General features: G+C 37.2%; 1 protein-coding gene across 10 annotated transcripts in view; it reads left to right on the forward strand.

The window, feature by feature from the left end:
- Positions 1-23,527, forward strand: part of kirrel3b (kirre like nephrin family adhesion molecule 3b) — an 81,117-nt gene that overhangs the window by 26,354 nt on the left and 31,236 nt on the right. For 9 of the 10 annotated variants that reach the window (XM_077722626.1, XM_077722627.1, XM_077722628.1 and 6 more), the window contains one exon: positions 22,066-22,215. In XM_077722626.1, coding sequence (XP_077578752.1) covers positions 22,066-22,215 — 150 coding nt within the window. Of the gene's footprint in view, positions 1-18,257; positions 18,317-22,065; positions 22,216-23,527 lie in introns of all 10 variants that reach the window. The other variant, XM_077722631.1, reaches the window with a different exon arrangement.

The raw sequence follows: 23,527 nt of genomic DNA on the forward strand, positions 1-23,527 counted from the left end.
ATGCGGAAATATATATATGTATATACGTTAAAATTTAGTTTCATTTGTCAATTGGTTTTAGTTTGTCCACCTTTACATGAATTACCCTCGCAGTCTGATATAAGGCATATTTTTTTTATTACTATTCAAGCTGTACTGAAGTGACAATTTCCAGGGGTTTACCTTGGTGTGAGCTTGGGGTCTTTGTCCAGGTTAGGAAGGCTAGCGGATTCCAACATGCTGACAGCAGCTGGAAAGATTCAGCAGATGTAAATTATCAAGTGTACTGTTTGGTTCATTAGCTGCTCTTTCACTTGCACAAAACACAGCTGTTGCTTGGCCTACAGAGCAAAGTGGCAAGTGTGTGTTTGTATGTGTGTGTGTGTGAGAGAGAGAGACTGTGTCAAAGTTAAAGTACTGTAGTTGATCTATCCCCACTTCCCCACAGATTACATTTCTGTCAATCAATCTAGTAGAGTATAATCTATTCCATCTCCCTACCACCACTGCTACCACACACACTAGACAATTTTATATTACCATTATGTTTGCCAAATTCCAAATGCATGTTAATCAGCCAAAACACAGCTTTTTTTATCAGCAATGTAAAAATTATGGAGTTATGCAATTTGTCTATTGGACTCAGGTTCAAAATATTTAATCTGACCTGTGTTTATTCCAGGGTTGGCATATTGACAATTAAATATGCTATGGACATCTCACTTTGCATCTCTGCACACACAGTTATTAATCTTATAATCTTGTTTACTTTAATTTCTAACCATTGTTCCTTGTATATCCAAGAGAGTGTACATACATTATATATGCAGATTGCTCTGCCCTCCGAACAAATATTATTCCGAGCCAAGGTCTGTTGTAATTAACAGGAAGGCGACTGGGAGGATTCTATTATCCTTCTCTCTGGACTCACTAGCTCTTCTGCAAATCTCAGGTCAGCTGGCTGTTTTATGAAGATCTTTTATCAAATCATTCTACTAGGCATCTCTATGGATGATTGCATCCTGTCAAGAAACATTTTGTACTAATGAAAATGCAGTGGCCATCAGCAAATAGTTTTAAAAAACAATATAATGAACACATTTAGCTTGTTTATTTTTCATGTTTACTAGTTATTATTTTATTACATTTTTTAACTATAATTTTATTAATTACAATGCAAATTTAACAATGAAATTGGACCAAAACCATGACCTGATCTGTAGTCAGAATGTATTTAAATATGGAGGCCACACTTGACCGCCCCTTTAGAATAAATACTTTTACAAGCTTTTCTGCAACCCTTTACAATGGTTTTATATATTGGTCAAGATATGGTGTGTAATCATGCTGTATAGTATTTCTATTTTATATAGACATTTTGCTGTGGTTACAACAAGATTAAAAATTAACTTTGGTAGAGCACTGCACTTATGTATTCATTAATCTACTCAACAAGGGTGCATAAAAGGCAACTTATTCAAAAATGAATTTAGTTTTAAAAATAAAAAGATGGATTTAGAGCTAAAGGCTGAGTGATGTAATGATAGAGCCCACATCATAAATGCGTTGGATGAAACCCCTCGTGTCTAATTAACTGAAAATGGAAAAAAATATGCTCATGAAGCTTTGAAGTCACACAATGACACCCACTAAAGAGTCATCAACTGAGAAAGGTGGATAAACTGAGCTAAAGACAAACGTCAAGAGAGTATTTACCTTGAACCCGTACCGTTTGCACAGATGACAGCTTAATAAACAAAACTCCATGATTTGTCTCAATAAGAACTGCTCAATTGCTCTTGAGGACGTTGCGGACGTCTTCATACCTAATTGGTTTCCCTTCCTACATCATTAGCCAATAACCATCAAATACTAAAGTATCTCTATCAACATACTTTATCCATTCCTCTTGGTTTATCCCCTCAGAGGTCACCAATGTTAAACAGTTGAGTCACATGTTAGATTTGGCAGACATTTTAGGCCAAATGCTCTTCCTGGCAAAACTTGTAAGCAGGATTTTAAACCTGGCGACCATAATGCCAGTATGGCACCCAGACAGCACCAGCATACTAATAAATTGTACACTATAAAAGCACCAAACCTTGCCCATCACCCATAATGTGGAACAATGAATGCAAATGCAGTTTTGATATTGTCCATTGCACAATATTTATTGATACACATTTGCTCCTGCAAATACACAGAAAAAAACATCACAAATATCCATTGCTCTTACTAAGTCTAATAGACAACAACACTTTCCTAAACACTTCCTAAATTGCCAACCGCCTTACAAGGTTTGTGGTGTGGGAGTTTAATCTCTGGAGACCTGACAATTTTGTCTGAGGAATAGAAGTCAGTTCAGTCTGCATGAGCTGCCAGCCAATCTGTTAATTAAGCATGATAATGATTTTAATTGAAGCTGGTGGTGAACACAGCGGCTGAGGTAAATGCTAGGTTCAGCACATTGTCGTCACGGTTCACAATGTGTCTGTATACTGTACACGTATGTGTCTAAAAAACACTCGCGTGTGTGGGTGAAAAGAGTAAGGAAAAATTCTTTACATGCATCATGTGATGCTATACCCCAATTTAGTTGTACAACTGTGCCTTTACAACAAATATCCTAATCGTGCATATGACCTTTAATGCAGTTGTGTGCGTGTGTGTGTTTTCTTTTTCGAAAATACAACCCTAAATTATGCTTAACTGCTGTACCTGTTGTGCTGCTGTATGTGTTGCGAGTCAAATCCTTTTTCATCGTCTCCAAATGTGTTTACCACTTCAATCATTTAAATTGTGTCCTTGTAAAAATGGAATATGAAGCACGGTTTGATTAAGGCTTATTCAAAATTGTAGCTGATATTACAATAACTGTTGGATACCTGTGAAGCATATAAATGGTACTATTGAAATGTAAATTTGCACTGTTATATTCCCCATGATGAAAATTCATTTAATCTATCTTGTTATGGTACCATTATTTTCAGCAGAGTATTTGTGACAGAACTCCAATAGATTGCTTAAACATAAATAAACCTGTTAAACCATTTGAGAATGGACTGGAATAAGAAAAAAAGTTGTTTTAAATAAAATATGTAAACCAATAATAAAGTTTACATATTTTTCCATAAATCACAAGTGAAAGACAGTGGCACAGAAACATGTGAGGAATGATATTTAACAACTTTTTAGTATAATGAATGATCTTGATTATGGGAATTCGAAAAGACGGGTAGATCTATTACTGGACTATTAAAAAAAAAAAACGTGAAGTGGGGAAATTAAACCTGTTAACTTGATAGTGCAATAAACTACCAAAGCTTTATTCATTGGAGCATCTCATGGGTACTTAAGCACCTGGAAAGAGCTAGAGGACACAACAATGTGAGATCAGAATAACCTCTACCCTCTGGCTTTAGGATTTGTTTGTAATATTGAGAATGGAATTAGTTCCATGTAATCCATTCATCCTCATAGCAGATTTATCCAAAACAACATTCCAGTGATTATTTGGGAAAGTCCCATCAATGGGGGTTTCATGCATTATTATTATTGTTTTTATTTTTGTAAAGGGAGCTTGGAAGCACCATTTACAAGCAAATTTAGCTTTAATTTCTGGTATTTCCACATCTATCACCCTCACTCTCTTCACCCAGCAAGGTGCCTGGTTTGTTATACAGCGGCTGTTTGTCAGTTTAGAAGCTTGAATCCTACAGAACCTTGCACTTGTCGTTCTAAGCCACCCTATATTATGTATGTTGTAGGTACTTGTAATCCAGAGTTATAGCTGTTTCTTTATACAATCATAGCTACTTGGTTGGGCCTCTCCATGAACCCTTTTGTATGCTGATTCAACGAGCATTATTGTGTTGGAGAGTCTTCGGTGCAGTGTGTTCATTCATGGAGTGTGTTAGCTTCTTCGAGTATGCATAGTTCATATTGGGGTCGGGTATACAGCTTTTCGTCCTTATCCTTAAAAGACTTTCTTTGAATGAAAAGGGAGGCTTTGTATACTCATACCATAACTTTTTATGTAAAACTTTGTAATTAATAAGAAAACAATGAATGTCAAGTCAGAGAACAATTTGGCAGTTGAACAAAGGAAAGCAACATTTTTTTTTTAGGTGAGGAGAATTATTGAAGGATAAAAAACTGGCTTCAAGGTGTTGTACTGTTTTGACTTAGTGCTGTTGTTTTTCAACATTTTGATGTTTGCAAAAAAATGAAAGCAAAAGCTTTAATGGAAACTGCAATGTAATTACCTTGTACATAGCCGGATTACATTTAAGGTTTTAAGTTTCTGTCGTCTCTTTAAACTTAATCACAAAAGAAATGTCTAAATAAAGTTGCCATTTAGTTTGTATTTACTTTTTATTTTGATTATTTTGTTTTACTTTAATAAGATCCAAATGGAGAACAGCAATGCTCTGCTGGGGGACTCCTACATCTATTACTCAGTGACAGAACATGCCACAAGCAGTGTGCTCTGTTCACCTAATCACCAAATCTGTCATGCCAAGCCTCATTAGCTTGATGGGAGATCTATGGCAAGTGGCCCCCACACTAACCTCCTGTAGCCCACAAATCAATGTTCTCACTGTGTGGTTTGGTGAGGGAGGTGAAATGGGAGCCTCTCTCCTGTCTATCAGTGCCCACTGCAATGGGTTAATTATTTAGTCCTATTTTTGTTTAAAGTGGGGCTTGAAAATAGATGAGACAAACGTAAAATAAAAAAAGGAGTTAAAACAAAACCAGCATTGGATTATAACAACTTCAACAGCTATTCTAGCACGATAAGTGGTCCACATGAAGTGGCTTCAAAGCGTAGTTTTGCTCATATGTCCCTCCATACAACTATTCACCCATTGTTCCTGATTGATGCTCTATGGCCACTCATCCATATTTGAAATTACAAAAGCCCTCTCTTGTGGCTGCCTTATAACTCGTGTAATGAAAGGTTCAAATGTGATTCTTTCCATACAACTAAGAGAACTTCTATGATGCTGGTAGCCACACCAGCAATCTAAAAAATATATGATTTATCTGCAACAAAGACACAAAACAAAATCACATGTTGATTATTAAATATGTGATGAACAATATGTTTCAATTGTTGTCTAAATATGGGACACAATGCAATAAAATGCATTTAGTATTTGAAAATACCAGAAGACACATGCACCATTTTTACTACGACTTACAGGTGCAGGTGAATCTGCAAGCATTTTCACACGTGTCAAATCTAATTTTATGCTTCTCTGCCTCCTTCTCAAAAAAAGGACAGCATCATAAGTTTGTCTACAGAATATCAATTCTCAGACTTGAGCCGAACTGTCATTGCCAGTAAATCATTTAGTGGGCACCTCGGCAGAAATAGCTTTTTTTTTTTCTTACTCTGTCTCATCTTATCAAAGACAGCAGCAATTAGAATTCCTCATATGCACAAGGGGATGCAATGAAAAAAATAAGAGAAACTAAAATAGAAAATGAAACTTAACCATTTGAAAATAAAGAAGAAATATTAATTCTAACACTGATTAAAACGAACAAAAAAAAGTGTTCTGCATTTTTTTGGTTCAGTTTTTGTCAACGTGGTACAGACAGAGAAAACCTATTTAGTCTTGAAAATTCCCCAGAAGATATCCACATATGATAAAAGATTATTTTTTAATATATAATTGTTTACATTTAATCGTATTGTATCATTGTAGTGTGTGACAACAAATTTGTCTGTCTATTACGTTGAATGTTTTTATACCACAATGTGTAGCTTCAACATAAGGACGTGAAACCGCAGAAACAGAATGGCCTCTCATCCGGCACTGCGGTATAATTAACTGAAGAGGCTGACTAGGGATTATGCCAGGAGGGCCGGCGAATTAAAACTCAGATAATGAGCTGAAGTTTCTTAATTTGTTCTCCCCCGTAATTCCAGAATGGATTAGCAGTAAGTGTAGTCGCCTCTTCCCACCGATTAGCATGCCTTGCTCAGTTTTGTCAGAAGCAGTGGAGAGGTTACAGCAAAAGCGGAGTAAGGGTGATTGCATATTTTATGAGTTGAGTTATTCTCTGCTTAATGTGCATTATGTTTTGGAGGACAAAGGTATTCACCTTCTTGGGAATAGTATTCATTGACTTGAATTAGAAACATAATAAGGAGCTAGACAAAAATAAAGCATGTAAATGTGATACTCAAATTCATTATTGTACAGCTGGGGTAGTTTGGCTTGCCAGTGGGACATAGAACAGGAATTATTTTTCCAATTGAATATTTGAATGTACAATGCTTGGAAATAAACTCTCATCAGGATTTTGCACATGAATGACAATATGATTTGTCAAAACATATCCACGCTTTAAAATTTGGGTTCCTAAGACAAATAGAAAGTCAACATCATGTGTGTGCTTAAGTGAGACTCTTGCTGAGACTCCTGTTGATAGTATTACACAAAGACCATCTATCCCGGAGGGTTATAATAACGCTGACCTCTACTGTGACCTCACTTATGTTGACAGCAACTGCGCTTCACACATGTTCTCTGAGGTCCAATGTACCCACCATCCTTCCTAAATGAGAAAAGATTAAAGAAGAATTTAGAGTCCATCTTGGGCACTACAGACACACGGAACATCACAGGGTGTACTAATACAAGTCTCAAATTGTGCCTTAAACAGCTTCTGGTTTCATCTCAGAACGCAGAAGAAAGTTGCGTATCTTAATGTTGCAAAATATCGACTTGGAAGTGAAAAGCATGTCTTGTTGATAGTGTCTGCTAATTGTAAATTGGTTAATAGCTAATTGTCTTCTAATACTGAGTTAAAATTGTTTGTCCATTAGCCTTATTTCCCCCCTGATTGTTTCTTTTAGGTGTTATGAAGTGATTGTAGTACATCATTTAGTTAAAAGATTCCCCTTCCCGCATTTGAACAGTATATGCTTATTATAACAGTTTTATGAAGATCAAATACCCTTTTTCCAAGGTTGCTTGCAAAGTCATGTCTTTTTTGACATTATCCTCTGTTATAATCGCTATCAGGGGTAATTGCCATTCTTTAAACTGACCACAGGTGAGCTGATAACAGGGACAAAAGGTGATTCATTAATATTGTCCTAGTCAGCATTTTTATGGAGCATTTAGAATGTTTAAGGACTAATTTTGCCAGCATGTATGAGAACAAAGAGTCCTTCACATTACCCATTATTGCATTCCAATGCAGCATTTTTCAAGGGGATCTATTGTCAGTTTTAGGAGATTTTTATCAACAATTGTTCTCCTTGTGTTTCACTGATTGGGTCCTGGCAGCTTAAGCAGCCGATAAGAAATGAGCATGAAAAGCTACGTTAGGATACCTGTCAAAGTTGTCAGCTTTGCAAAGCTCAAATGAAAGGCCCCCAGATAAATAGATATTTTATTCGTTTTTGGAATAGTTCTTTATCTTTTACTGTCTTTTGTCTTTTGCTTCTAATTCATAGCATATTCTTTGAACTGAAGATAACCCTATTGTGGATCAACAAAATGAAGTTAGAGAATAGAATCTGCTGTACATGTCTCGGTGGCACAATGATTGGAATCGCCTTGTGAGAATAGCCTGTGATTTCCGCTCATAACTACGTAAGCCTAATGCTCTGTGACAGCTCTGGTACTCTACTGCCCAAACACATCTGTCATATTTTGTCATGGTGGGAAAGAAACCAGCAGACATCTACCTCTGTGGACAAAATCACAATCATAGCAATGGAATTGGAAAACATGGATGGGTTGGAACGAAGTAAAAAAAATAATAATTTCCCTTAAACCTAATTCAATAAGATACGATTTGCTCATGAAATTATACACAGCAGAAAATTCCTACTAATAAAATGAGAACAAACTCGCTTGCAACCCACAATATATTATCTATTCTAAAATGTGCATAACTGGGTTTACATATGTATATACCCAACATAACTTTTTGTTGTTTTTAACACACAGAGCAAAACTATTCTCTTTGCTTCATTTCACCCTGAAGTTACTAAGCTAGTATTGATGTCAACATGAATTGATTTAGTCCAACCTAGAAAAATGAAGCAAATCAATGAGAAGTCGACTGGCACACACAACTTGCGCTCATCTGAGCCTTTATGTATCCCTTGGCATCCAATGCGCAAAATTCACTGCTGGCATCAAATAGAAAAATTGTTCATGGAAAAGTTGTAGGAGTGCTTTATTACTGTCTTGAGTTTAAATGATCACAATTTGTTCTCGTTGTATTTTGAAGGTTTTCTCTCTGGAACATATAGCAAATGATTGGAGTATTTTGCAAGACTTGATTTTTTACCAACTGAATCATGTCATGTTGGAAATAGGTGTAGATAAATCTAAACATCTGGCACATTTGCTATTAAGTGGAATATAAGGCTGAAATCAATAATAATGGTCATTATTTTCATTAGTTTTTAACAGTTTTTGTGATATAATTTGCTCTCATACAAGAATGGTACGTGTTATGTTACCGAACAATATAGTACTTTAGATTCTTTCAATATCAAAATGTGTATGGTCAAATCGTACATGTCAACAGTGGGGACTATCAGTGGAGAGACAAAAAGCTTAGGGAAACACTTGTTCCCACTGGTCAGGCAGCATGACTGACAGGAGTAAAGTAATGAACGCATCTGTCACTCAACATTTCCTTGCCTGTCATCAGGAATATGGTGTCTGTCATGATGGTGAGCTGATGATGGGTCACAGGTGGGGCTAAAAGTGGAAATGGATACAGAGTGTTAACTGTGATGGACAGAAAATAAATAATAATTACAACCTGCTAAGAATCACTAGAGCTGAACATAATTTTGTAGACAATGTGTATATTTTACAGGACAAAATATTCTTATAACATTAGTTGCCGTTAAATGAGAATTCATTGGTGGGTGTAATGTAATCATCTGACATTTAATGGAATCTTTATTACGACTTGGATAAGTTTGGTGTCACAACTAAGGCAGCCTTTTGAATTATTATTATTCATATGATTATTGTCCATAGGAAAAAATTATTTGTTTTCTACATTTTACCATTACAATTGGCTGGCAACCAATTTAGGGTTTATCTTGCCTCCTGTCCATTGTTAGCAAGGATAAGAGGTACAGAAAATGAATAAATGAATGTGTGTATTTTATATATAATTGAGTTGTTGTTTTAACAAGTGTTGACATGGCCACTTACCGGTACTTTTTGTTGTAAAGGTCACAAGAGAGCATTGGCAACTCTACTGTTGCAGGAGACAAATATGGCCCCTCTCCAGGAGTACAAGATGGCTAAAACAGATGGCCAATTATGTCCCATAATGTCTAATTGCAAATGATGAGACAGGTGTCAAATTGGGCTTTTGTACAAATGAGAGGATTTTGAGTTGTGGAGAGGAACTCATCGTTATGTCCATAGAAATAATGGTTTAAATCAAAATTAAAAACAATTTAAAAACTTGAAAATCATGTAGAAACTATAATACAGCGTTGCTTCATCTAGTTTAATTTCACAGAAATTGGAGAAGAGTAATATTAAACCAAGTGTAGATTTAACATTTCTATGGAAAAAGATATGTAATGCGATTTAATAATGCAAATCGGTTTTAAGGCTGGCTGTTTATCTATTCCTTAAGGTAAAATTCTCATGAAATGAAAACTTTCCTTTTTTAGTGTGGCCCTACTGATCATCTATATTTGAGTAACTGGAATTATATACACACACAAATATGAATAAAATAATCATGTCTCACCCCTGTACCATTCAATCAATGAGAGTCTTGTGCCCATGCTACTGCAGCAAAATGTTTACTTGGATTCAAGGAGTCCTTGATGTGCTGTATGAAGGTTTGCATAGGTGTCGTTCAATCTCTCAATGCTTTTCTCACAGGTCACTTTGTCCTGATTCTCCTTCTCGTCCTTCCAAATTCGAATACTGTCTGTCCATTCGTTGCACAGTTACTTCTATTAATTAGGGCAAACCTTTTTGTCATTGAACATGTATTTCCTCCTACAGATGACACAGACCCTCGTTAATCTGGAGTGTCTACACATTACGTCAATCTCTAACCGCTTCGACCTCCATGGGGGCAGCTATGACACCCTTCATAAAAGATAAAAAAATGACCTTCTGAATGAATACAGCAGGACAACTAATTTTAAACTGGGGATAATATATACGCAACAGCCATCCAACATTCCAGATGACATGCTCATCCAATTTGCATTACAAACTATACACAGTTGCACTGAAGATTTATCTTGATTGAATGGAACACAATTGAATGTTTGTAATCCAACACTAATTACTTCATAAGAGCTAAAATAGCCCAGATAAGTGTTATTTTAAATAATATTTTATAAAGCAAAAAAAAAAAATTATTACAAAGTATGACAGTGACCATATAAAGTCCATCAGATAGCACTAGCAATGCTTTAAGATTCTTGTTGTATATAATATATATATAAAAATAGTGGATCTTCCAAAGTCAACAGTAACCAGTGGACATAAGAGACATAAGATGCATGCTTGGTTGGGAACGGCTAAAAGCTGTTGATTGCTTTTTCTTGCAGCCAAATGTTAAGTCTATAAAGGAATGCCCTTTTCCTAGCTAAGCCTGACCCTGTTTCTCTTATGAGACCATTCATACGCTTTTAATGACACTCTCCCCGTTTCCTCCACACGCTGACCTGAGAGCACACAAACGTTAAAGCATAAAGTTCAGATATCTTGTCCCTGTACACCCTGGTGTTTCTTGAAAACCTACAGGTAAAGCTTTTGGAATTTGGGTTGTGTAGTTCAAAAGCTTTCTGAGCTGTCACCTTATCACCCTGGAGGTGTTAACATGTGCCAACAATCCTAGAAACTAACCTAGGGGCAGGAAGGTCTATCATTTCCTTTATTTTGTCCGCACCAAAATGCATTGGACCCTTTTTAGATTAAGCAAAATTCCTTCTTACATTTAAAATTGTTCCAGGACTAGACAACAAATCCAGCCATCTGCCTAAGCTATGTTAAAGTCATTTAAAACGAAGACAGAATAAATCTAAGAACAATTCCCAGCATATAGAGGAAGAGTTGTGCCAATGGGGTAATGGGTGGCTTAGATCCACCTGCACAACGATATTATAGCTGCACTGAAGGCAAACCAGCAATCAAGAGCTCATGCACCCCCACTTCCCTCCCCCATTTGATAAATAAATGAACAGCGACTTGCTGTCTCCAATGTTGTCTCACAGTGCCACAGGATAGACATTAGTGTCACTCGCTTTGAATATGAATGTCATAAAAGGCACATCAATAACCAGAGATGCCTCAGTGTTCTCCATTATTATCATTCTTTAATGCGACTGGTGGCATGATTTAATGCCCCACACATTTGTCTCTTGACTGCCATTGCTTATCCACTGAGTTTCATTAGCATACAAAACCCTTTTTTAATGGTGGGGGGTTTGTGGTAGATAACAGCCAGCCAGTCAGCTCATCTTCCCTAAACTCTTTTGTGTGTGCTTCTTGCTGCCAGGGTTGAAGATGATGATTTTGCTGCATGTTCAGGGAATTCTGTCACATTAAGCTATCCTAGACATTGGGTATTGAGCCCGAAGCTCACAATCCCCTGCAAAGCTGCTGGGATGTCCCCAGACACTAACAGCAAAATACTCAAGGGTGGGAAAGTAGATGGGGGGGGGGCAAAGGTAAAACATCGTACTGGCACCAGTGCCAACTCGGCTGAGTTTGTGTTTATGAGACAGGGATTGATAATAGCAACATGGGCAGTTTATGGAAACTATCATTCAATTCATTTCATAAGCGCACTTAAAATAATGTGTTCCCATTCGAGTTTGGAGTCGGCGTGTCACGCCTGTCATGTGCTTGGGAGCCAGGCTCAGCTTGAAAATTAAATTGCTACAAAGGGAGCTGCTTCCTTCAGTGGTCACCTATCCCCAGACTTCCAAGCATCTAGAGCAGGGATCACCAACTGCTGTGTTCGAGTGCACCTACCTAGTCTGTTTTCCATATAGTGTTTCATTGTGTGACTAAATGGTTGCTTGTCATATTGTGCCCAGTAATTGACTGGCAACCAATTTAGGGTGTATTTTGCCTGCTGGCTGTACTTAGCTGGGTTTGGCTTCATCACCTGGTGATACTCGTAAGGAGTAGTGGGATAAAAATGAATCAATTAAAGTAAACCCAACATGTTTAATACTTGAATGAAGACCTTTTAAGTTCAGCCCATGGACGGCTATTTGCCTTGAGAAGTAAATTGTGCTCTGCGATGTTAAATTGCTGAGGCTTTTTGAGAGGAAGTATTTGAAATTACAGCGGAAAGTCTTCATTTTAGCTCATGATTGCTTTATTTCAAATCTATGGTGGTGCTGTATAATGTTCAATCATTAAAGCCACGGCAATGTCTAAAGTTAGGGAGAATTTCTCATCTTCAAACTGAAAGTCATCCAGTTTCCTATATAGCATATGAAAATCTATTAAACATGCCTTCAAGTGGAACTCAATTTCCTTATATGATAAGAACTCAAAGAACAAAGGACTCCAAGCCATGAATCTAATTTTTTTTCTAGTTTTTAGTCTTGGAATAACTTTGTAGAATATTGGTGCATATGTTTCTCTGAGGGCAATGGTCGGGTAATGAACAGGCAGTTTTAGTCCGACATATCGCATTTAAAAAATATATATATAGCAGTAAAGATTTGTTTATTTTGATCCTGAAAATGAACAAATAAATGACTAACAAGATTGAATACGTGATATGAAAATGTCATTTTCACAGCAAAGAAAACCATAAAGTGTCAAACATAAAAATGTCCAAAAAAAAATAGCCCAGGCATGTCCAATTCATATGTGCAAATCGGTTTGACCTGAGGTTTATTATCGGGAGCTTTGAGTGCTTCATCTGTTGTCTAGTTTTAATGTGCAATGCATAACCAATGAGATTCATAATAACATAACAATAATAGATAACATGCTATGACGATATCTAGCTTTGAGGTGTCAAATTACATTTTTCACATGCACAGAACAAAAATAAATCATGATAACAAGGAAGGGGCATCTTTTGGGATTTACACAGAAAGACGGGTCACAGACAACCCCAACAGTATGAGTTGTACTGAATGTTTGTCATTTCTCACTCTCTTCACACCCTAAGAAGTGGGGCGCACACTGAAACAGGCCTCCCCATGGTTAATGTAGTTGTTTACTTTAATAACTTACATTAGCATAAGTAGAACCCTAGAGGGTAGAAGTCCAAGATGAACTCAAATGTTTCCATCAGGGATTGTATAACAAGTATATAGATGTATACTGTATTTCACTGTGCCAAACTAACATTTGGACTTACATAAAATCTGGGGCACTGAGTTTTCACATCTGATCCAATCATAGACTAAAATAAGGTTCTCCACAAGGTAAGTCTGCAGAAATAGTTGCAGTGAGTTTTCTATTTTAGCTGTAGTGCCTGCAGTTAAGAGGGGTCTCTGTTTGCATCACTGCTTAATTAGAACAACTCTAATGACAGCACTTAAACAGAACAGCACTCAGTATAACACAAATCTTCTCTAAGGCCCAATACAGCATTTTTTTTTTTGTATTTGCCTGGACCATGTTTCACCTATTCAGAAGGTTATGCAAACTTTATATATAATTTTAGAATTTACCTTGCCTGGATGGGACTTTTTATATTTTTATATTTTGGAAGTTTTGGTGGATAAATTGATAACCCTATGTGCTTAAACACTATAGTGTAGGTCCTGCAGTTTTCCAAAAACAATCTATTGTATGCATTTAAGTGCATGTATGGGTGTGTGTTTGATTCAATGTTGGCAACTGATGAGTATTGTATGTGTGGTTTGCTGGCTGCCATCAGATGAGGTGCCCTGGCTCTCTGGGAATACTCTGTGGCAATGTTTGTTAGGCTATGGTGCTCCAGGTAATAGCTGACATTTCTTCATTTGTGTACCTAATTGCTGATTTACACCACCACTAATGACATGTGAAGTTGGATCCAGACTGTGTAATAGGTTAGGGAATCTAGCCAAAGGTGTCCAAACAGTTCAGTCTTGCTCTGTGTGCATACCTCCTCTTCCCTATTATGTCTGTTCCACTACTCTGCCACTGGCTAAAATCCTCTCTACATCCTTTATTTATGCATTCTTTCATCAGTTCACAAGACAAAATCCTAGGTCCCTAAAGATCGGAGATTAGTTTGCGTGTTTTGGAAAGTTGAGTCAATGGCTTTGCAGTTGTGATAGACACAAAATAGTCCCGTTTTAGAGTGTTTCGCTCTTTGCATTGAGAGAGGATTATGGAGTTCCAAGCAAGAGCACAATACATTAAGTTTAAGATTATAGAGCTAATGGGTTTTTCCATTTGAACAGTCACCCAATAAGAATCGAAACCAGGTTAAGAACTACTGCTCTAAATTGTCCCTAGGATTGAGTGAGAGCGTGAATGGTTGTTTGCCTCATTGAGTTGTGATTGGTTGGCAACCAATTCAGGGTGTCGCCTGCCTGCTAGCCACAGGCTAGTATAGGCTCCAGCACCCCGCAACCCTTGTGAGGATAAATTGTACGGAAAATTAATGATCTGCAGTAGTTGTCACCTTTAATACTTCAGACATACGTCTATAATCGAACCTTACAAAAACTATTTTTTTCAGGGTTTCTCCCTGCACACCTGACCTTACAGTCAATTAGTTTAGGATGGAAAAACAGAAACAAGGCTACAGGTTTTACAGAGTGAAACTGAGTCAATACAATGATCCATGAGTTAGCTGGTATTAAGTAAAACTTTTCTGGTTTGGCCTCTGCGGTGTGATTATGGCAGTCAAGGAAAAAGAAGAACAATCAAGTTGTAAGGCGCTGTGATAAAAAATAAAAAATTTAAAAAAAGTTTTTGATAGGAGTTTTAAGTGCCTCTCAGAGATATGCTATAAAACTGAAAATACCTACTCTCTGCTTTATTTAAAACTAATAGGCCACTGGAAGTCTAACTTAGGAGAATTCAGTTGGATTTTTGCAGTAAAATATGTGCACCAGTACATTATTCTTGTACAAAATAGTTCACATCCGCTGTTCTTGCCCTCATGAAAAACAAATAGTAGTATTTATAATTATTTTATTCCTGGTTCCAACACATTTTAGAATGACATTTTGAGGTCATTTGCAGATAAATTATGTTACAATCATCCTGTACAATGCACAAGTAAAAATGTAGATACACTGGGTTTCTAAGAAATACATTTATTTACCATGTTCTGGTTGGTCACTGTGAAAAATTTGCACCGTGAGGACTAGTTTCTGAAAGGTCAAACTGTCAAGGCTAATAGAGAATCTCGACTAACCTGACCTATAATGGCTCAACATTAGCTCAATGTATTACTACAAAAGAGCCAATCCATATCACAATGTGTGCTGGGTCATGTTATCCATCTGCATGTTTGTGGGTTGGGTAAAGAGATTGTTCAACTTTTCCTTGTGTGGGAGCTTTGCAGATTTTTATTTTTATTTCTATGAGTTGTCAACTGGCATCCTGCCCAGGAATGTTACAAAATACCAGACTAACCAGGCAACTGCATCTAAGGGTTACAAGCAAGGTTAACTTGATGAGTGCAGTTCAGTGACCAGGCCAAAAAAAAAAAAACAACAACCTGGGAGGACGCTAGAATGGTTGAGTAAAATAAAAAGAACAAAATGGAGTACCGGGAGGAAACCCACGCAGGCCTGGGGCGAACATGCAAACTCTACACAGCAAGACCAACTTGCATTTGGACTCGAGACCACAGAAATGTGAGGCCGACATGCTAATCACTCACCCGCCAGGCCGCTTTTTCTATAACATATGTATTTAATTCAATTTCTCGGGGCTTTTACCAACTTCACTTCTTGGAAAGCTTTTTCTGTCATCACTCTCCGATTTATATTACTTCCATGCCTCACCCTAAATCCTATGACTACTGCATCTCTCACAGCTGTGCTCGTTTATGGCATTTGCTAATGTACTGTAAACGCCATAAAATATGTCAAGTTTAGTCCTCTGGCCAGCACTTGCCTTTAGTATATCATTTTTACACCATTTCTGAATCCTCGATTTATTTATTTGAAAGCAGATGTGATTTTATGTCCTCGGCTTGGCTGTAAAGTGCTACTTTGGAATGCAAATTAAGCTTTGATTGAGAGATTTTCATGAAGGGGTTGTTGTGGGTGAGGTCACAGAAAGTATGAAAGCACATCCCCAGGCGGCTGGGGAAGTTGGCTATTGAAGGTGGAGAGAGGGGATTGTTGTGCTATGAGCTGTCTGGCGAAAGTGGAAGTCTGGGAGAGAACCGAGGGACATGTGACTGCTTTTAACTCAGAACATGTCAGTGATGTACATACTCTGCAGGAATTCGATTTTATCTACTTTTCTAGTCCACAACAAAATGTTCATCTCCATTTAAAGATGTACAGTACCCCACTCTTTTTCAACCCTTAAAAAACATTTTACACAGCTTGAAAATAATGCAATATAAAGGAAAAAACCCAAACACAGACTTTTGGGGGATTCTAGTGAAATGATGAGTTAGTGCATACGTGGTGCCCTCTATGCACTTAAAACTAGTGTATATTCATCTTTTTTTGGCATGTATGATGGTGTTTTTGCAGACTAAAATGCATCTATTACCCTTTTAGCAGAGGTGTGTCTTATGTAGTTCAGACATGTGGCACGTGTTTCATGTCACAGCTTTATTCGTCACTTCGCTAATGCTTCCTTCTAACATCAGTACACTGTCTGATAGGTTCTTTAGCCAAAGGAATCCTATCTTATCACTGTCTACATTTAACTAATGCAGCTTGTCCAACTGGCTAAATAGATGAATGAATGGAACATTTATGATCATCACCCCCAACCCCATAGCTTTATGTAGGAAACCACTGACAATTTACAACCTATAAATTACACTGGTGTTGAGTTGAATAGGTCCTATGACAGGTCCTTTCTTATCGCTTCCCTTCTTTTTCTTTGCTTCTATCTTTCTTTTGTAAACATGTCATGGAAAATATTTATTAAATGCTGCTACTTGATAATAGTCTGTTCCCACACTTGACGTTTCGTTTTCCCAATTTTGATTTGACAGTGGAGGGATATATGAATGTTGGGAGGTATTGGACTAAATCCTTTGATGGTCCTTTTGAAAAAAAATATCTTGGTAAGCCTCCCTTGAGCTGCGTGGTTACTTCCACGACTCATTCTGTTCAGTAGCATATGTGTGGTGTTTGTGGTGGTATTACCCTTAATAAACACCCCAACATTTTTGGGATTCAAAGTAAGTATTGATGCTCTGCAATGACTCGACAGCAAAAATATATTCATGCACAAGCTTCCATCTTTTATATCAAGATAAACCGAAAGCTATCACGTCATATTGACAAAAAAAAAAATACACATCCCCAATAGAGGTACCAAAAATGTAATCTTAGCTCACATGACAATAGATAAGACAACATATTCACCGCGTTCACATGCATTAATGGTAAATGCACTTTGTGTAATGGCCAGGACTAGGCTGCTGTCACTTCTGATTTAACCTGGCACTTTGGTGGTGGCGAGACGCTCCTCCAAATCAAGGCTAAGTGGTGGATTCATCAGTGGCCTGTCGAGATGAAACACTCACCCGGCGGGGACAGGGAGATGAGGCCCTGATTGGGACAAATATGTCTCCCTCTGGTGTCAGCTCTCATTCGCCATTCTGTGTGCCAACTGAAAGAAAGACAAATGTTTTGATTAGGGGTCTCTTTCAATGTCATAGCAGCCCACAATGAAGAATGGGATGAGGCTGTCTCTGAGGAAAGCAAATAGTTCAGAAGGATGAAAGGGAATTGATGTCTCCACTGTAAGGGAGAGTGTCGAATGGTGATTTTACAGTGAGTCACAAAAGCTCTGCAACAGCTCTAGTTTTAATGGCAAAACGTTCCTTCTTTGAGGGACATTTCAATTTGATATTTAATATTCATCGATTAAACTTTTTTTCCATAGTCCTTTTGTAAGACATAGTGACAGCTGTTTACATAGTAGTGGGGTTCTATCTCAAAGCTTTTGATCTGCTTGTATTTTGTCTGTCTTATGATCCTGATGCCAAGTCTGTATGTATTGCTGTAATTCATAGTTGGCAATATATTTGACTGAGTTTAAAGTTATATTGATATATTACTACGCAAACAAATCTGTTTAAGGCCTGATAACAACATTGAATTGTGATGGTATTGTAAATCGTAGGCGGTGCTGGAACCTATTCCAGATGACTTCAGGCTAGAGGAGGGGGACACCCTGAATTGGTGAGTCGCCAATCACAGGGTACAGGGAGACAGACAATCATTCACGCTCACACTAATACCTAGTGGCAATTTAGAGTGTCCAATCATCCTAATATTCATGTATTTGGAATGTGTGAGGAAACTGGAGTACCCGGAGAAAACCCACACAGGGCAGGGGAGTACATGCAAACTCCACACAAGTGGACAGACCTGGATTTGAACCCAGGTCTCCCACTGTGAGGGCGACGTACTACCCACTCTATCACCGGGCACCATGTACAAATGTGAATAAGGGTGTTCTCTCAACTGGTGACCAATTAGGGACTAATTCGCCTCCCTAGATTCATTCATTTTCTTGAACCTTGGTAACCTTCTTCACTCAACACAATCCAAAAACAGAACCACAGTTTTTACGCTGTAGAAAATGCATGATACTGCATGTCCTGACTACATCACTGTATCAAATGAATTCAACATCCTCCTTTTTGACCATATCATTCTTTAATAAACATGATCAAGGTTCCCTTTTCTTAAAAGCCTCTCAAGATTTAGAAATAAGAGCTCCATGGAAATTGCCAGCTGCCTAGGTGGTCTGTAAACACTTGAGTGTTTACTCTAAGGAAGGAGCCCTCATGGCATTGAGTACTGCAAACAAATGCTGGCACAAATACTCCAGTAGCAGAGGCAATTAAGTAGACTGATATAAGAAGGAAAGGACAAATAAAAAAATGTGGAGGCACAAAAGGGACCAGACCTATTTAATCTAACACATTATACAGAATTTCTTTGCTTCACTTTGTTTCAAAATCATTTTAATAACCCTGCTTGCCATTATGTAAAAATTCGCAATAAGCCACATCATGTCTTTACACTTTTTACCAAGGAACTGTGACTTAATAACATTAAATACAATGTATGAGTACACCTGCTGGTGAGGTAGTCCATCTCTTACGATATTAACTACCTTAAATAGATGTACACTTCAACTTCTGCTAAAAAAAAGTAATATTATCTTGTTTCCTGCTATTAATAGAGGAATGTATCTCAATAAATACTTTTCCAACCTTTTGACCATCATCCTCTGAAGCCCTCTGGAAAAATTCACCCTTAGGCAATGTAATAATCAATTTGTTGCCCATGATATTCTAGTTTCTGATGTCCATGAAATCTCACTTCCCCTGTCCCTGTAGCTAATGATAGTGTGTGTCTCGGAGACCCTCCTGCTGTTGCCATTTGCAATTTATAGAAGTCATCATCTGAGGTGATTCATCTTGATTGTGCCTTGGCAACTGTCATGCACCACTAATACACAATGAGAGAAATGGAATAAATGTGTCTTCCCATAGCACCCATGTTTATCTTCTCTGCTTTGTGAATTTGCATCAGCGCTGACAGCTCCTAATGACGGGCATTATATTCCAGATAGGCATATTGTATTATCACTCGGCATTCAATGTGTGTTTTACAAAGGAATGGACAGAAGAGAAGGCTCAACACAATGATGAGGAAGATAAAGTCATGACAATACACGTCTCAATCTAATGTGATGGACTTTATTTATTATTCATAACTATTGCCCATTGTTATTCCCAGCTACATTGAGGAACGCACATTTTGATATTAATGAGTGTAACAAAAACCTAGTTTACGAAAGGATCGGGCCTATATAAATAGAAAATACATTGTCTTTCAAACATCCAACAGTTTAGTGGTATTAAGTAGTAACACTGTGAACCGCCTCCCAAAACAATGAATATTCACACACTCAAATGCCTTGGGAACATTCATTAACACCAACTATAACAACACTCGCAGGCATATGCTCTTTGTACACTAGCAAAACAAGTTAAATCAACTCATGCTCTTAGAAAAAGAAGGGGGAAAAAATACGTTCTTTTTTTGTCTTTTTTATCCAAACATTCATATTGTTCGTAATGTTGGGTAAATATTATTTCGAAGTTCCCCCATTGACCTTTTGGTCAAGGTGCCAACAAAAGAATACTACTTGATTTAAGCTTTAAATAATTAAAGAACATTAAAAATGACAAGAGTACCACAAGATAATAATTAACTCATAATTAAGACTAAATGATAAACATAGAAATATTTTATATCGTGTTGTGCAATATAATTTCTTAACTCTGCTGATTTAATTTTATGTTACATACATGCATTTTTAAATGTAGTTCTCCATAGGTATGCTATGACCTTGTCTGTCAATAGGAATTAAACAGAGTGTTGAAATATGAGGGGATTTTTACAGGGAAAAAGGTAACCATCTGATGATGGCAGATAAGCACTAATCAAAGATATGAAAACGCATAATGCATGATTTAGCAAATCCAAATTGCTGAGGAAAAAAATTATACGATAGTACCACTAATCCTCCTTCCCTGTGGGTGGTATATAGGCAAATTCCTATTTGTGCTGCTGTGCAAAAGTATACCCATAAGGTTATTCTATACTGGAGACTGCTAATCCCATGTAATCAAGTCTTTTCCAAAATGTACCTTGTAACATATCCAAGGTTTGAAGTATATATATTTATTATTTTATTTATTAACTTGCATTTTCTTGGTACAAAAATATTTATACAAAAGGACATACTGTAGTTTATTGTCAATGTATTGAATAATGTTGAAATAGAACCCAAAAAACACTCAACATTGTCAAATTGTTTCTTAAAATGTTCTCTCAGCCACTCAGAATATACTACATAGTCACCATATAATCAATGGTACATTGTTTTGTTCCAAACTTTTTATCATAAGCTAATGTTCTGGTCATATCTGAAACACTCAATGATACCAATATTAAACCAACACGGTTACTTGTAAGTGGTTTTCAAATAGGTCAACACATGCAATCAGTATATTCGTCTTCTATTTGTAAAGTAATTTCCTGTGACACCAAATAAATCATATCTTCAAAGAGTTACTAGATAGGCGGAAGTTATAGGAATAAACATTGGGATGTTTTGATTTGTGTTTGCTTTCGGGATCTATTTGCTTTTGATTTATTATGGTAATTTACTATGATATGTTATTATTTCATGCTTTATTTTCAACCAATTCTCAATTATAATAATAAAAAATGTATTTAGAATTTTTTTTTTAAACCTCGGTGGTACAAGCATGATGGCAAGGCAAGTTTTCACATTCGGGTTATTCGTCCCACTGTCTATCATCTACACACCTCTTCAGCATACAGGTCCCCATTAACAAATGCTCTTTCCCTAATGGAGTTCACTGGACACACCTTTCTGTCTGCCTGAACACACAGAAGAGAAGGACAGGCAATAGATTTGGCATAGTTGAAATACATGGATGTTAGCTCACGTTAATGTATGCAGCAGGAGCACTTGTCTTTTGGCAGACAAGATGGTGTTATCTGCAGTTTGAACAGACCCAGCCGGGCTGTATGAGTGCATCCTTCATAAATGAACCAATTTAAGGTGGAGCAGCTGTATCTCAGAAGGCACTTCAGTACTGACACCTCGATGCTTGTATCTCATCTTTGCATCATGAATAGAAACACGATACATTTGTAGCTCACTCTCAAGAGTTCTTTTAACATGTGGCTGACAAGAGATGTGTGTGGAATTGCTAGCATTTGCCATATGGGTCATTTGCTATTTACTTTTGCCTTTGTGGTACACTTCAGTTATTGGTAACATGAGAAAAAAATGAATTTTCTCCTACTTACTAGTATATTGAAATAGTAAAATGATTTTCCAGGCTAACTGTTTTTTTGCCCTATTTTGCTTTTAGGTGCAGAGTCCATGTTTTCCCAGCAGCCACAGGACTTGGTAGTGGTAGCTGGCCAACCTGTGACATTACCATGTTCTATCCCTGGTTACCATGGTGTTGTCCTGTGGATTAAAGATGGTCTGGCACTTGGGGTGGGAAGGGACCTCTCAGGTAAGGACATATTTACTAAATCTGTCCAATACTTAACTGAAAAGCTCATCAAGAAAATAGTCAGCAAATTAGAAAACAATGAATCATCTTTACAATCTAAATGAATCAGTTTGCATTCATAAATTGTTTGTCATCACACAATGACAGCTTTACCGTCGTTCATATATTTAGCCGTGATAGATTGTCGTAACACCATCACAAATAATTCGAACGGTGACAACTATTGAATGAGAGAATCCATAAAAGTGTTGAATAATCAAACCATTTAACGAATTGTTTATTATACGACTTGAACATGGAGATATTTGCACAATGTGGTTTAGTACTCAGTAGGTGTATGATTTGAAATTAATAAACTTCAGATCCACTAAGTTTTAAATTTCCTAGAAACAATGAAAATAAACCTAGTTACAAAAACATCATTAGCAGAGATTACAATTAAACAGTAAGTCTAGTGGTAAAACTGTCCCTTTGGATACTAATGAGTAATTTCCAGAATGATGCAACAGAATGCCCCATGCCTTATTGCCACAGTAAAATATACAAAGTATTCTATAGGGTGAAACAGCTCCTTGCCCGAGGAAGAAACTATGTGGTATAGATTGAAAGCCTTATATTCATTCATTATGACACTTTCTAAAAAAATTATATATAAAAAAACACTGCAGCTGTCCTTTTATCCCTCCTGCCTACATAGATATTATAGGCATGCTGCAGTGAAATAATGATAGTACATGCAATGGATGTACACAGTGGAAAGAAAGCGACAGCTGTATACATAAAAAGTGTGCCAAATTAAATGTTGCGTGCAGCATTTCAATGATATACGTCTGCTTGACTATTCAGTGCGAGAGAGAGAGAGTGCTTCTGCAATAGCGTGCTCCGTCTGGGACCAACCGCCGTTCGTGGGTTAGAGTGATTAAAATGAGACCATAGCTCCAAATTTCCTCTCTCCTCTTTGTTTGTGAAGGAGGAAGTGAAATAGACCCTCAGAAAATACCAATCAGTGTCATAAATATGAATGATATAGCACACATCCTCTTTGTAGATGATTGTGGTATAAATAAATAAATAAAACAGCACCAAATTAATTCTTTCTGGGTTGCACGCACAGTAAAAAATAGAAATTGAAATGTTTGTGTCCCTGATGTGCTTGGCATACATGCTGGTCATGAACAGAAGCTCTTGGGTGAGTCTGCGACAGTTGGTGGATGCTCATCGATGAGGGGAAATAGTTGTGTTTGTGCAGGTGTCGGGGGGGGGGGGGGGGGTGCATGCATAAATGTGGGTTTGTTATGCTTAATTTTATGTA

This window comes from Stigmatopora nigra, chromosome 8 (genome assembly GCF_051989575.1).
Source record: "Stigmatopora nigra isolate UIUO_SnigA chromosome 8, RoL_Snig_1.1, whole genome shotgun sequence".
NCBI lineage: Eukaryota > Metazoa > Chordata > Actinopteri > Syngnathiformes > Syngnathidae > Stigmatopora > Stigmatopora nigra.